General features: G+C 44.1%; 1 protein-coding gene across 3 annotated transcripts in view; it reads right to left on the bottom strand.

The window, feature by feature from the left end:
• Nucleotides 1–165: 165 nt before the first annotated feature.
• The window catches only part of brd4 (bromodomain containing 4), a 32,457-nt gene continuing 20,413 nt past the window's right edge, over nucleotides 166–12,209 (bottom strand). For 2 of the 3 annotated variants that reach the window (XM_074697403.1, XM_074697401.1), the window contains exons 2-19: nucleotides 10,759–11,137; nucleotides 10,010–10,147; nucleotides 9,783–9,918; nucleotides 9,348–9,688; nucleotides 8,816–9,199; nucleotides 8,596–8,724; nucleotides 7,626–7,856; nucleotides 7,301–7,530; nucleotides 6,821–7,155; nucleotides 6,569–6,664; nucleotides 6,085–6,477; nucleotides 4,527–5,297; nucleotides 4,337–4,443; nucleotides 4,095–4,245; nucleotides 3,883–4,010; nucleotides 3,599–3,804; nucleotides 2,755–3,016; nucleotides 166–2,671 (exon numbers count right to left, since the gene is read on the bottom strand). In XM_074697403.1, the coding sequence (XP_074553504.1) occupies nucleotides 2,603–2,671; nucleotides 2,755–3,016; nucleotides 3,599–3,804; nucleotides 3,883–4,010; nucleotides 4,095–4,245; nucleotides 4,337–4,443; nucleotides 4,527–5,297; nucleotides 6,085–6,477; nucleotides 6,569–6,664; nucleotides 6,821–7,155; nucleotides 7,301–7,530; nucleotides 7,626–7,856; nucleotides 8,596–8,724; nucleotides 8,816–9,199; nucleotides 9,348–9,688; nucleotides 9,783–9,918; nucleotides 10,010–10,147; nucleotides 10,759–10,983 (4,332 nt within the window). In that variant the 5' untranslated portion in view covers nucleotides 10,984–11,137 and the 3' untranslated portion in view covers nucleotides 166–2,602. The remainder of the gene's footprint in view (nucleotides 2,672–2,754; nucleotides 3,017–3,598; nucleotides 3,805–3,882; nucleotides 4,011–4,094; nucleotides 4,246–4,336; nucleotides 4,444–4,526; nucleotides 5,298–6,084; nucleotides 6,478–6,568; nucleotides 6,665–6,820; nucleotides 7,156–7,300; nucleotides 7,531–7,625; nucleotides 7,857–8,595; nucleotides 8,725–8,815; nucleotides 9,200–9,347; nucleotides 9,689–9,782; nucleotides 9,919–10,009; nucleotides 10,148–10,758; nucleotides 11,138–12,209) is intronic. The other variant, XM_074697402.1, reaches the window with a different exon arrangement.

The raw sequence follows: 12,209 nt of genomic DNA, 5'->3' as shown, positions 1-12,209 counted from the left end.
GAGTGGTATGACTATACTGTATGGCTCTACCATTGGCCAAGCTGGTATGATGTAGTTTCATAATGTGGCCACATGAGGGCAGTAATTTCCTGTTTTTCTTTATTACTCTGAGACAACACAAGTTTGAGGGACTTACGCACGGAGTTTCAGTGAGCTGTACACTAGTTTTTGGGTTACATTTATTATTTTAAAAAAGAATAAATAAATAAACAAAGACAAAATTTCGTTTATTTTTTATTTTCTATAAAACAGATGAGTTTATTCAATGATCATAACAGACTGAATCAGAGACCTCGATAGACCACTCACATACCAAACAATAATCGAGGAAAATGTTTCAACAAAACCCCCCAAACAGAACAAATTAACACAAAATAAAATACCTGAATAAAGCAAACTCTGGGCTGAGCTGCGGGTCAGCACATTCTCTGTGGAACTCATGGCACATTATGTCCAACAGTTATTGTGAGAAGAAAAAAAAGGCTAAAAAGGAATGAAGATGTGAGTTTTTACCCTTTCAAAGCCAGTCTAATAATAAAAGTTCTATACTCATATATGGTGGACTTCATAGAAATGAAAAAGGTGACTTAAGCACAGAAACAAGTTCTCCTGAAGTACTGTTTATCTGTTTATTCTCTTCATCAATAGAATGCTTATCTACATCGGGGAACGTGCCTCCCTGCACCACACACTGTTTAAAAAAACGAAACGAAAAAACAAACACGCAGTCACACAGCCGTCCAAATGTACAAAGTCACACTCACAGACCAGACTTAAACGCTAGTGTGGCAACGCTGAAACATATCTACCTAAAATCTGCAGATTGAACAAATAGAGAAAGAAGTTGTCAGGTGTGTACACTCATAGAAGTCCAGCTAAAACTAAATTTAAAACCCGAATATTGACAACGGGTAAAATATAAAATGCTGTATTTTCCTTTTTTTCATTATTATAATTTTTTTTACTTTTTTTTTTTTTTTTTTTACACAAACTCTTTCAAAAACCTCCCTCCCTAGTCAAATATTACACCCCCCAATCTGGACTCCCCCCTTTCCAGCTCCCTCCAAGTGTAATATAAGCCAACGAGAATTGCAATACAATACAGGCACTGGAGAAAAACACCAAAAGAGACACGTGAAGAGGGTGAGATGCATTCAGATTTCAACCCATCCCTGGTCAAACAATGTCTCTTAGAACAGAATTATAACTCACATCCACTATTATTGAACAAGAACAAAGATAAAATCTGAACTGTTTTTTTTTTCAGCAGTTTCTGCTTCATAACTTTGCGTTGGTTGTCTTTTTTTATTTTATTCTGTCTACAGTGTGCCCTCAGTGATTTAGAAGACAATTGATGCAAAAACAAAACAGGAGCTCCTTTGAGCGATGCATTTCGTCGACAGAACCGCGTTCGGTTACATCACTCAGATCGTCTCCTTCTCTGCATGATGACGTTTGATCGAAACCTTCAAGTAAGATCAGAGATGAAGAGGAAACAGAGGAGGTCCCTGCTATTCTAAAGAAAATGATCCAGTTATGAGACTTTTGCAGACATGCCAATGATTCGGACATTTTGAATATGATGTCTCAGAGTTTAATACAATAAATGGTGCAACACTTGATGCGAAATAATATTTAAACTGGACCTTGCCCTTCTTCTACCAACAAACTCTTGTTGCGGCTTTTGATTGAGAGAAAAAGAATAAACTTTAGTTTGTTTTTGATAAATACTTGCTTGAGCTATGATAATGCATATATTCAGGGTTTGTTTCGTCAACAGCTACCTACCATGTTTGAGGAAAAGTATTTTAGAATAAAAGATTATGGGTTGTTTGGCATAGACAGAGTTGGTGGAGTGTGTTGGTGTGAAGATTCAAAGACCTACAGAGGAAAAAAAAAGAAAGATAGATCCAAAATAAAGAATTATTGTAGTATAAGAAAATACTTCTTTACAGTAGATACTTGATGAAAAAAACAGTTTCTGCACTGCTCCTTCGCCTGTTGTAAATGTTATTGTTTGTCCATGTGTGCAGGCCACAGAACATAATGGTCTGTTTAGGAAAGAGGTGTAAGGCAAATTGTACCTTCTCTACTGAGAAATATACAAGATTTACAGTATGGAAGTCGCCTCCCCCAACCATGTCATGTGTTCACGTACAACCGTTAAAACAAAACAGAACATAAAAAGACCAGTCTTCTTCACATCCTCAGACATCTGGCAGTTTCGAAACACCCCTGTGCAGCCTGTCAGAACATTATCAGAGCATTATAGATATTTGGATGTCTTTAGTCTTGCAATTTATTGTTGTGCCCACAAACACTGTAAGAAGCAAGTGTAAGAAAGGCAACTGTGCCAACAGGGTCCTCTCTCCTGTTACGACGTATCAGGCAGGCAATGTCAGAATCCCAAGAAGTGACATCCAAAGCGTTGAGATGATCCCCATGTCCTGCTTGTTTTCAGTCCACTGGGACAAAGATGTGGCTGCCAGTCCACACCCACATACAGACAGTGTCTCTTTGTGGTTCATGGTAACCAAATCTTTCCTTCGAGAAGGTTTACATCATCCATTTTTTTGCAGTTACGTTTCAGTAGCTCCTCTTCTCAAAACAGGTTCTCCTCAAAGATCGCCATTAAGTCACTTTGGAAATTCATGTCAATAGTTGCTGCCATCTGAAAGAAGACAAAAGAAAAATGTTTAATTCAACTGTGTTTTAGTCTTGGGCACTAAATGTTTTCACAGCTAAATATCTCACCGCTTCTCGCCTCCTCCTCTCCTGTTCTCTGCGACGTGCTAGTTCTCTCTGTTGGTCTAGAGGGTTCTGTGCAGCAGGCTGAGGTGGTGTGGGGGGTTGAGGAGGTCGCTGAATGGTGGGCTGGGGCTCTTGCTGTGTCTGCTGTTGCTGCTGTTGTTGTTGTTGTTGTTGTGAAGGAGCTGGAATATGCTGCTCCAGGCGCCTGCGTGGCTCTTCGTGCACCCTCCTGCTTGGCTCTATGATGTCATCTTCATCTCGACCTCTGGAGAACATTAAACGCATTAAGATTAAGAACGTTAAGCACATCAGCAGAATAATTCCTACCAAAAGAAGTCAGATATAAATTTCCTCCAGGCTGGAACAACTGGTACTGTAGTTGAGGATTTCAACTGATTCTGAGTGGTTCCCCTGTATGGCCACTAGAGGGCACAATACATCACATAATTGTCCAGGGTTTCCTGCACCTTTGGTCTTACTACACCAGTGTCAAGACATCTTTCATGTCATATCTTTCTTCTGACAGTAAAGGGTTTTTGGAATCTCTGCTTCTAACCATCAATGCAAAACCTGTCATTTTTCCCAGTCTTAAAGGGCTTGTGAGGAGTTTCTAATGTATTGTATGGCTCTAATGATACTTTGTAGCTTCCTGATCAGGTAGAGCAAGACCGGATTGGTTTACGGTAAGTCTAAGTCTTTATAACAACACCCCGGTTGACAAAGTTTAGTAGTGAGAAGAGATACCTGTGTTTTTCTCCACTGTAAACGATTTCTGTGATTCATTTTGTAGTGATGGTAGACACTGGAGCCTATTCTGGAAAGCTGTCGTTCTTCTCGACACTCTTACCGTAGTTTGTCCTGTTCTCTGCGTAGCCTGTCTTTCTCCGCCTGCTCAGCCTGAGCTTTCAGTGCTTTTTCCCTCTCCTCTTTCTCCCTGGCGGCGCGGCGGAACTGCTCGAAGCTGTCGCTCGATGACTTCACAGCAGATAACGGCGTCGATGTGGATTTTTGTGCCAGGCTGGCCCATGAGCCCATATTCTTCAGTTTTACGTCCTGAGGAAGATAAAAAAGCACCATCAAATGATTTGTCAAAGGTTAAAAAAACTGAACAAAACTGACCCTTTTACCTACCTGTACTTTTTTGGAGGTGATGGGAGCCTTGGACTCCTGCTTGAACTTCTCCTTGTCTTGCAGAGAGGGTGGCCCACTGGGCTCAGAGGAGCGGATGACTGGCCGTGAACTGTCCATGGACTTCACATCTACAAAGCAAACAGGCGTCGTCTCAAACCAAATAAAACTTCTTGATATGTTCTTTATTTCGAAGTGCAAGTCTTGATACGTACTTTGTTGGCCGTGGCTTGTTTGAGAAGGCTTGATGTCAGGATGTTTGTTATGTTCTGGTCTCATGTCAGGGTTAAACGGCTCTCCTCTCATCACTGGTGACAAAGGAAGTTTCTCCTCTTTGATTCCACCCTGACCACCAGGTGCCCTCTGCTGCATTAAAACAAATTTTAAAAAGTTAGGTTTGATATTTTGTTATGTGCTGATGTTATTCTCACATGCCTGTGCCTCACATAAGTCTCACCTTTTTGGACTGCATGTTGTGAAGGGGAGAATGGTGAGAGACAGGTGGGAACTGAGGGAGTTGCGGGGAATGCATCATTAAAGGGGAGGGGTTGTCCCTTGCATTACCTGTCAAAACAAAGGAGGGAGTATAACATTAAACGTTGTAACAGATTATAAAGAGTATTTTTGTGTCATCTTCCGGTACTCACCAGTGTTGTAAGGGTCGGCTTTGACCAGGCGAGGGGAGGGCTGCTCTTGCTGCTGTTGGATGATCTGCTGTGCTTTGTTGGTGGGCATGGATATCTTGTGTTGAGATCCTTGGGACTGACCAGCGAGTCCAGGACCCTGCTGGTAGTTCAGCTGCTGTTGTTGCTGCTGCTGAGCGTGCTGCATGTGGCGAGCCGGGTGCAGAGGCATCTGTTGGGATGGCGCCTGATGCGATGGGGCCGGTTGAGTCTGGGACTGAACGGAAAGCTGTGGAGGAGGCAGTGTGGGTTGAGAGGGGATTTGGGATTGTGCCTGAACAGACTGTAGCAGAGAGGTCTGTCCTGGTTGTGGTTGCTGCTGCTGCTGACGAGCCTGTGCCTGGAGAGACTGCATGGACTGTTGAGGCTGGCGGGCTTGCTGAAACTGCTGCAGGTATAGCTGTACTTGGTTCAAAGGCGTTGTAGAGCCTGGCTCCTCATCATCCTCAAGCAGCATCTGGGGAGGCTGGGAAGACAGCAAGCCCTGGGGTGTGAGCGTTGGAGGGGACATGGGTCGCTGGTGCAGGGTCTGAGGAGGATGGAGGATCTGAGAGGGGAGCTGGTGGGGTTGTGGTGGTGGTGGTGCCGGCTGGGGCTGGAGCTGCTGCTGCTGTGGCTGCTGCAGGGTTGGCTGCTGCTGGGGAGTCGTTGGTTGCTGCTGAGGAGGTTTGGGATGAAGTGGAGCTGCCTTGTGACTGGGTCTAGAAGGCTGCTGAGGCATGGAACTGTGGAGGGCTACAGAATCCAGCAAAAAGAAAAAACAAAAACGGATCAATTCATGTATTTTATTTAACCATATACCCTGCAAGGTTTTTCTGTGACTGTGATCATTGACACATTTACTTAAAGGTCAGGGTCTGCAGGATTTTCCTAAAAATAAAAACTTCAACACTCTATACATGTGTGTCAGTGTCTGTGTCTGCCTCAAACCCTCCTCTGCCTGTATGTTGACGTTTTGTTTGTTTCCAGACATTTCTGGGCAGAGAGTAGGCATGGTTACATCACCCAAACACTGAGCGCCCAGTGCCCAAGTGTTGCTATGATAGTGGATGTAGCATGAAGGCAGGGAAACAGAACCAAAATGACAGGACTTTCACTCACTTTTGGGCACTTGGAGAGTAGCTGGGGTCGAAGAGCAACTTGAGCTGGTGTGTGTGAAAGACCAGTGATTAGCTTGTGCTAACATGCCAAGTCAGGTGCACCCCTCTTGATTCTCTGCCATCTAGAAATGGGATGCTACAGGTGGTTGCTAGGCTAGTCAGTGTGGTTACATAGTCACGGTCAGAGGCTGTGGGTTTGTGCTGCTGCTGGCACTGATCCAAGAAGGAGGACCCCAGTTTGAATGTTGTGTTTACTAACAAGCAACAAAAATTCCAGTAGGCCCTACCTTTAAGAAAACTACAGCTGTAAAACTGACTATATGTGAATGTGACTTTTATTTTTGTTGGATGGGAATTGTTGAAAATGTTTCTGTCATCCGTTATCCAACACTTAATGTGCAGAACCATGCATAAGGCATTACCTGGAGATGTGAGGATGGGATGCTGGTTGAGGAAGGGATGGGTCTCAGGAGACACCGGCGCAGCAGAATGAGCATTGAGATGTGGAGGTGGGGGCGAGGAGGAGGAGTTGCCTGTGTGGTGTGGCAAATGCATGAGGGGCTGACCAAAAGGCGGCAAGGACTCAAAACTTGTCTCCAGTAACTGTGAGGACTCCAGGGCAGCTACAGGGGGGACAATAAAGCCTGCAGGAGACGGCTGGTGCTGTTGCTGAAGGTGCTTCAACTGGCTGCTGGATTGTAGTCCTGCACCTTGAGGATGAAGCCCCATTTGATGAGGGCCGCTCTGGACGTGAGAGTGCGTCTTTTTCCCCTCCTTCACAGACTGATTCTTTTTCTTTGACTGCTTTATTGTTCCTGAAAAGGTGTGACATAATGAGAAGACACTTAGCTTCCTGAATGAACAAGCCAAGAGGGCATTTGGGTAATTTAAGTTGAGGTAAGTCACCTGTCCCCTCTGCTTCACTATCTGTGCTGGAGCCACTGCTGTCTGAGGAGGATCCGGTCTTTTTGGAGGTAGCCATGGACTCCACAGGCTTCTCAACTGCAAAAGGAAATAACTTTAGAATTGTGCATTTCCAGAGTATATCTAAAAACCAAACAATCTATGGGTAGTTTCACTGCTGATAAAAAAAAAAAAACAGAGAATCCTGCACCGTAAGAAAGAGGGAGAATTGATTTGTTTTTGAAAGTGTCTTACCCGCAACTTTTTTCTTCTTGCGGAACAGACAGGAAGACACATATCTCTCGAGTTCACGTAGAGTGGAAGGCTTTAGTGTCTCAAAGTCGATCTCAATCTCGTCTGGGTTTGAGTTTTTGAGTGAAGGCTCTCTGGACTGGATGATATGCACCACACGGCCGAGCTTGTCACCGGGGAGCTTGTTGATGTCCAAGCTAAGCTGCCGTTTCTCCTCGTACGTCATAGGCTTGCACTTTTCACCTGAAGCTGATGACCCAGCGGTCCCCAGGTCGTCTTCTAGGTTAGGAACCGGTTGTAGGTTGGAAGAATGATTGTTTTTCATCCCTTCCTTTTTACTGTGAAGACATTAAAACCAATTAGTACATAAAAAGTAGCAACTATGACAAGCTATCCAAAACAAATGCAGCAGTTGGGCTTAGCTCTAATTACGCAATAATAAGAGATAAAAGTATTGGGTTTCAATGGAAGTGGAAGACTCACCTAGGTTTCTTCTTGGGTACAACTTCTTTGATGCTATTGTTACTTGTTTTTGTCTTCTTGGACAGCTGGGGAACAGGTGTAGCCTCCTGGATCTCCTCCACAAGGCCAGGCATCCCTCCTTTCTTTTTATGCTTCTCTTTTTTCTTCTCCTTTTTATCCTTCTCTTTACGCTTTGGTTTGCTGGCTTGCGGTTGGGACAGGGCAGCCAGCTGTTCATGAACAGCTTTCAACTGTGTCAAGAGAGGACAAGATAGAGTCTTAAGTCAGGGCAACCAGGGCTGAACCACAAGTCTGCCGCCACTGCTGCACTAATCTGCTCACTGACCTGTTCCTGAAGTTCTGCCAGTCTCTGGGCTCTTTCCTCCTCAGAGTCGTCTGTGGAGGACTCTGATTCAGAGGACGAGTCGCTGGAGCTGTCTGAAGACGATGCGACGTGGGCGAGAGGAGGCTGGGGTTTGACAGGGGCAGGATGGTGATGAGGGGGAGCTGGGGCAGAAACCAGAGGCTTGCATTCAGGTTCATCTGGCATCTTGGCGAAGCGCATCTCAAAGACGTCCTGAATGAGACATCAGAAAACAGAGCAACAACCTTAAAAACAGAAACTTATGCTAATAACAATAAAATCCTGGTAAATGAAGAAAAAGTTAAAAATATATGTTTAATCTTCTTTTAGGTTGCTTACTTATTCTATTACTTATGCTATTTGGCCCTCCCTACAATCAGCATAAAATCTAGTCTGGGACTAAGGTTGGCCCCAATGTTCTTGTGTGAACAGGTGACAGATCAATCAGCTCCCACACTCATCAGAGCTGCCCCGATAATTTTTAAATGTGTGATATTTGTCCGAATGATGTCGCCACACATTTTCGCTAAGGATGACAACAGCCAATCAGAGAGCAGCACCTACTAGGGACCAGAAATGATCGGGAAATGGTGACCACAGAGCAAAAAATTTGGGTGTATTGGACAGAGGAGATGGCACTGCACAACTCTCCATTTTTGTGCTTTTGTTTGCATCCACTTCCATGTGAGATGACGTAGCATCACCTGGTGCATCGCCCCCTCTGCTTTGATAATCTTAATGAAATCCTGTGTTAAGTACTGGTCATTATTTTTGAATCTTGTGGTGTGTGTGTGTGTTGAAGATTTGAAAGAAGTTCCTTATGTGTGGGATTCAACCAGATTTCAGAAACTTTAAGGTTTTTAAAATCCTAAACTGTGAGCCAGGACTGATAAGTGGCATTCAAAATCCATAAGCTAATGAATATCTTTTGTAATAAAGGTGACTCATTTACCTGTAGTTTACGTGCCATAGCAACCACCTCATGGTCTGGAGGATTATACTTGTAGCAGTTAGAAAACATTAATCGGACATCAGCTGCAAATTCCTGGGGTTCCCGGTACTGCCTGTTCTCCAGCTTCATCTGCATCAAATAAAGAGTATTTATTATTTTTCACCACACAAATCCTCTTTTTTTGTACTTTAAGAAACAGTTGACTAACTCATTGACACACCTTGATACTGCTGAGGTCCATTGGATGTTTAATGATATCATGATAATCATGTAGTCCCAGTGCATCCACATCAACAGGCTTGTAGAAAGGCCAGGCGTAAGCAGCATGTTTCTTAGACAGCATTTCCCGAACCAGACTAGCACAGTATCCCAGCTGATCCTGGGGTTTTGGGCTATGACCTCCACTTGGTCCACTCAGTCCTACCCCTAAGCCTATTTGATGCTGTGAATCTGGAGCTTCCTTCTTTATAAGTTTCGTTGGTCGGGTGCTCTCTCGCCTGGGTAGCGTCTTTCCAGATTTGGACTCTGCTGGCGAAGACTCACTCAGTTGGTCGTTTGCTGTGGGCGTTGTAGTGTCTGCTTTCCTTTTCTGGCTCTTTTTTTGCTGGAAAGGTTAAAAGGTAAAGAAAAGTGAGGAAATGTTTAAATATAGTGAGATGTAAACAACAAACCAGCTTTGTTATTCTTATTAGCATAATCAAATGTGTCCCTCATAGACCATGTCTATTTCCTTGTGTAGAGACTAGACTTACTTTGGTCATTGTGATAGGGTTTTGCAGCATAGGGGCAGGGTTCTGGATGGATGCTGGGGGCAGGGAGGTCTGAGCAGAAGGAGGCACAGAAGTCATGATGGGAACTTGTGAAGCACAGTCTGGTTGGCCCAGCGAGTAGGGAGCTCCTAGCTGCGGCGCATGGCTGGACAACGTTGGGGGCATGAGGGTTGGCAGGGCCTGCATCAAAGGCTGGGGAGGTAGTGAAGGCGGACCCTGGACTGGTGCTCTTGTCTGGGGGACTGTTGAGAGATTCGACAGACCGCGTGTTTGAGGAGTTGTGGACGATGTATCGATGATAGCCCCAGGTTTTAAGTTCAGACCTGGATGAGAGGATGAGACTGTGATAAAGATCCAAGGACAACTCGGAGTGAGAAAAAAAAAGAAGATGAAGTAGATTAAAACTTAATCACAGACCTGCATCCCTCCGACCCCGGCCACGTCCCTTCCCTGTCATGACAACAATCTCTATTTCTTCCTGAGGCATTTCTGAGACCTTTTGAAGGAAAGCCTTCTCCAGAGCCTCAGCCATTAAAACTATGTCGTCTCCAGGCTGCAGAGGGAGACAAACACTTTCAGATACAGCAGAAAAAGAATCCATGACTGTTTACGTTAAAAATTGCTCCAGTGTTGAGCTTAGCTACCTTGTTGTATATGTAGCAGTTGGTAAACATAGTGTTGAAGTCTTGGATACATTCTTGGGCATTCCTGTAGTAACTGTTCTCCAGCCTCTTCTTGATTGTTCCCATGTCCATAGGATTTTTGATAATGGTGTAGTAGTCCTGTAAAGATTGAAAGAAAGAGTTAAAGTCAGTGCTATCAGTAAACATTCTTGTTCAAACATATCTGGTGGTGCTTACTCAAATAGGCTCCTGCTCTGTTTGGGTCTCAAAAGATATACAGGAGAATGTTGTTAACTAAAGTATTTTTTAATTATTTCTTATTGCTCAGTTGGGCAAAGGCACAGCCTGTATGTACGTCCAGCCATCAGCGATGAAAATGGACCATTTGTATATATTGCATAGAGCAGACATGCTGATTTCCTTAATTTTGGGGAATCGGGATCAGTGATTGTAGATCAGCCCACCCTTGCATATGAAACTGATCTTATATACCTCCAGGAAGGTCTGACAACCAGCCGTTGTTGCTTTGTGCTCTGAGACCTAAACTCAGGACACTTTATTGGTTGTTTAAGTTAAAACAAATATTTTATTTTTTCACAGGAAATGTTCAATGATTTTCAATAAAATAAGATTGGAACATTAAAGTTACATACTGCCAGTTATAAAAAATAAATAACAAAAATCGGTATCAGCAGGTCAGGCTTTTTAAAGATCAGTGATCGGCCAGAAAGTTGTGATTGGTGCACCCCTAGTACAGAAGGAACACTCACAGGCAAGTTAAGTTTTACAGCATCCACCGGTGCATGAAAGGGCCAGGCAAACTGATGCTTCCAGAGGGTCTTCACCACCATCTTGAGCAGGTATTGCAGCTGATTGGTCTGGCGCTTTGGCCTACTGGGATCAATACACAGTGGGGCACTGGGGTTACCCGATGGCTGGGCCTGCCCCTGGCTGCTGCTGCCCGACATCTGCGCTGCATCCACGCCGTCCCCCATTCTAGCAGGGTTGGGCGTGGGCTCGGGCCCCGGAGCGGGAGCTGGAGCAGGGGCAGGGGTAGTGGTGTTGGCGGCACACCAGTTTAGTCTTGGTCCTGGTGCAGACTCCACTGACAGAGCCCCGCTGATCCCATTGCACTCCTCGCTGGACTCTCTGGAGAAAGGAAAATGAGAGCTGTCACTAATACATCAAACACATTTTTGTGTATTTTCAAAAAAATTAATGAAAACATTGAATAAAAAACACTGAATCTAACAAGTTTATGTTCTGATCCTGCAGGGAAAATAGATCTGGAAACCCTGTATGTATCTACATTTATTTAATTACTTCCAAAAAGACTTGCGGTATGTTGGCGGTGGTGCTATGTGGGTGTTAATAGAAAATATATCCCCACTCTGGCTCAGGATAAGGGACTGTATAGAGATGCGATGATGAGAGGGGTTTAGCATCATTAAGCACAGTGCTTCATAATATACTCTACCAGACAGCCAGCAACCACACATTCAGGATAAACTCAAAGGCTGTTCAGTCCACCACAAGGCCAAAAAACTGATCTGCTGATGCATGATTAAAAATAGATTGGAGGAGATAAAATGGATGGATTTTAACAAAATGAGGTTTGACGATCAAGCTTGGAAAAGAAATGTAGAAAGTCTGGCATGCTGAAACACTCCCCCACAAATGGGCCTTAAAGATAAAACACACCACCGTACAGATACGACTTGTCTCGTTCATGATGAGTCACGTTCTGTGAGGAGACGAGCAGTTAGCACACCACATGATCACTGCCTCTGCCTCCCAAGGCACTTAAACGCAGTGGAGAATGTGACTAACTGATCAGTGTGTTGAATGACAACACATGAAAAGAAACAGTACCGAGCAGCACAGATGGCACTTAAATGGCTGGAGATAAAAATAACTCATAAATAAGACCAAAACAAACAAGCTCCAAACTCTGCAGTCCAAAGACACACGCACACGTCTTTGGGTGTTTCCCAGCTCAACACAGCAAACCTTATAAAGAAACATGGCACACTTTTCAAAAAGGAGAACAGGGTGGGGATGATCTGTGTTGTTGATGTTGTGTAGTTGTTGTTGCAGGGGTTCGTGGGAAATCAAGACAGGAGTTAACCAAGAGACAGGAGTTAACCAAGAGATTATCATCAAATGTGAACATGGTATGTAGGAGACTTCATCAGAGAATGAAAAAACAGTTTACACAGAC

Source organism: Halichoeres trimaculatus, unplaced genomic scaffold, assembly GCF_033239565.1.
Source record: "Halichoeres trimaculatus isolate MK-OKI-2021-1 unplaced genomic scaffold, fHalTri1.1 fHalTri1_scaffold_20, whole genome shotgun sequence".
Classification (NCBI taxonomy): domain Eukaryota; kingdom Metazoa; phylum Chordata; class Actinopteri; order Labriformes; family Labridae; genus Halichoeres; species Halichoeres trimaculatus.
This window is presented reverse-complemented; position numbering and strand designations above follow the sequence as displayed.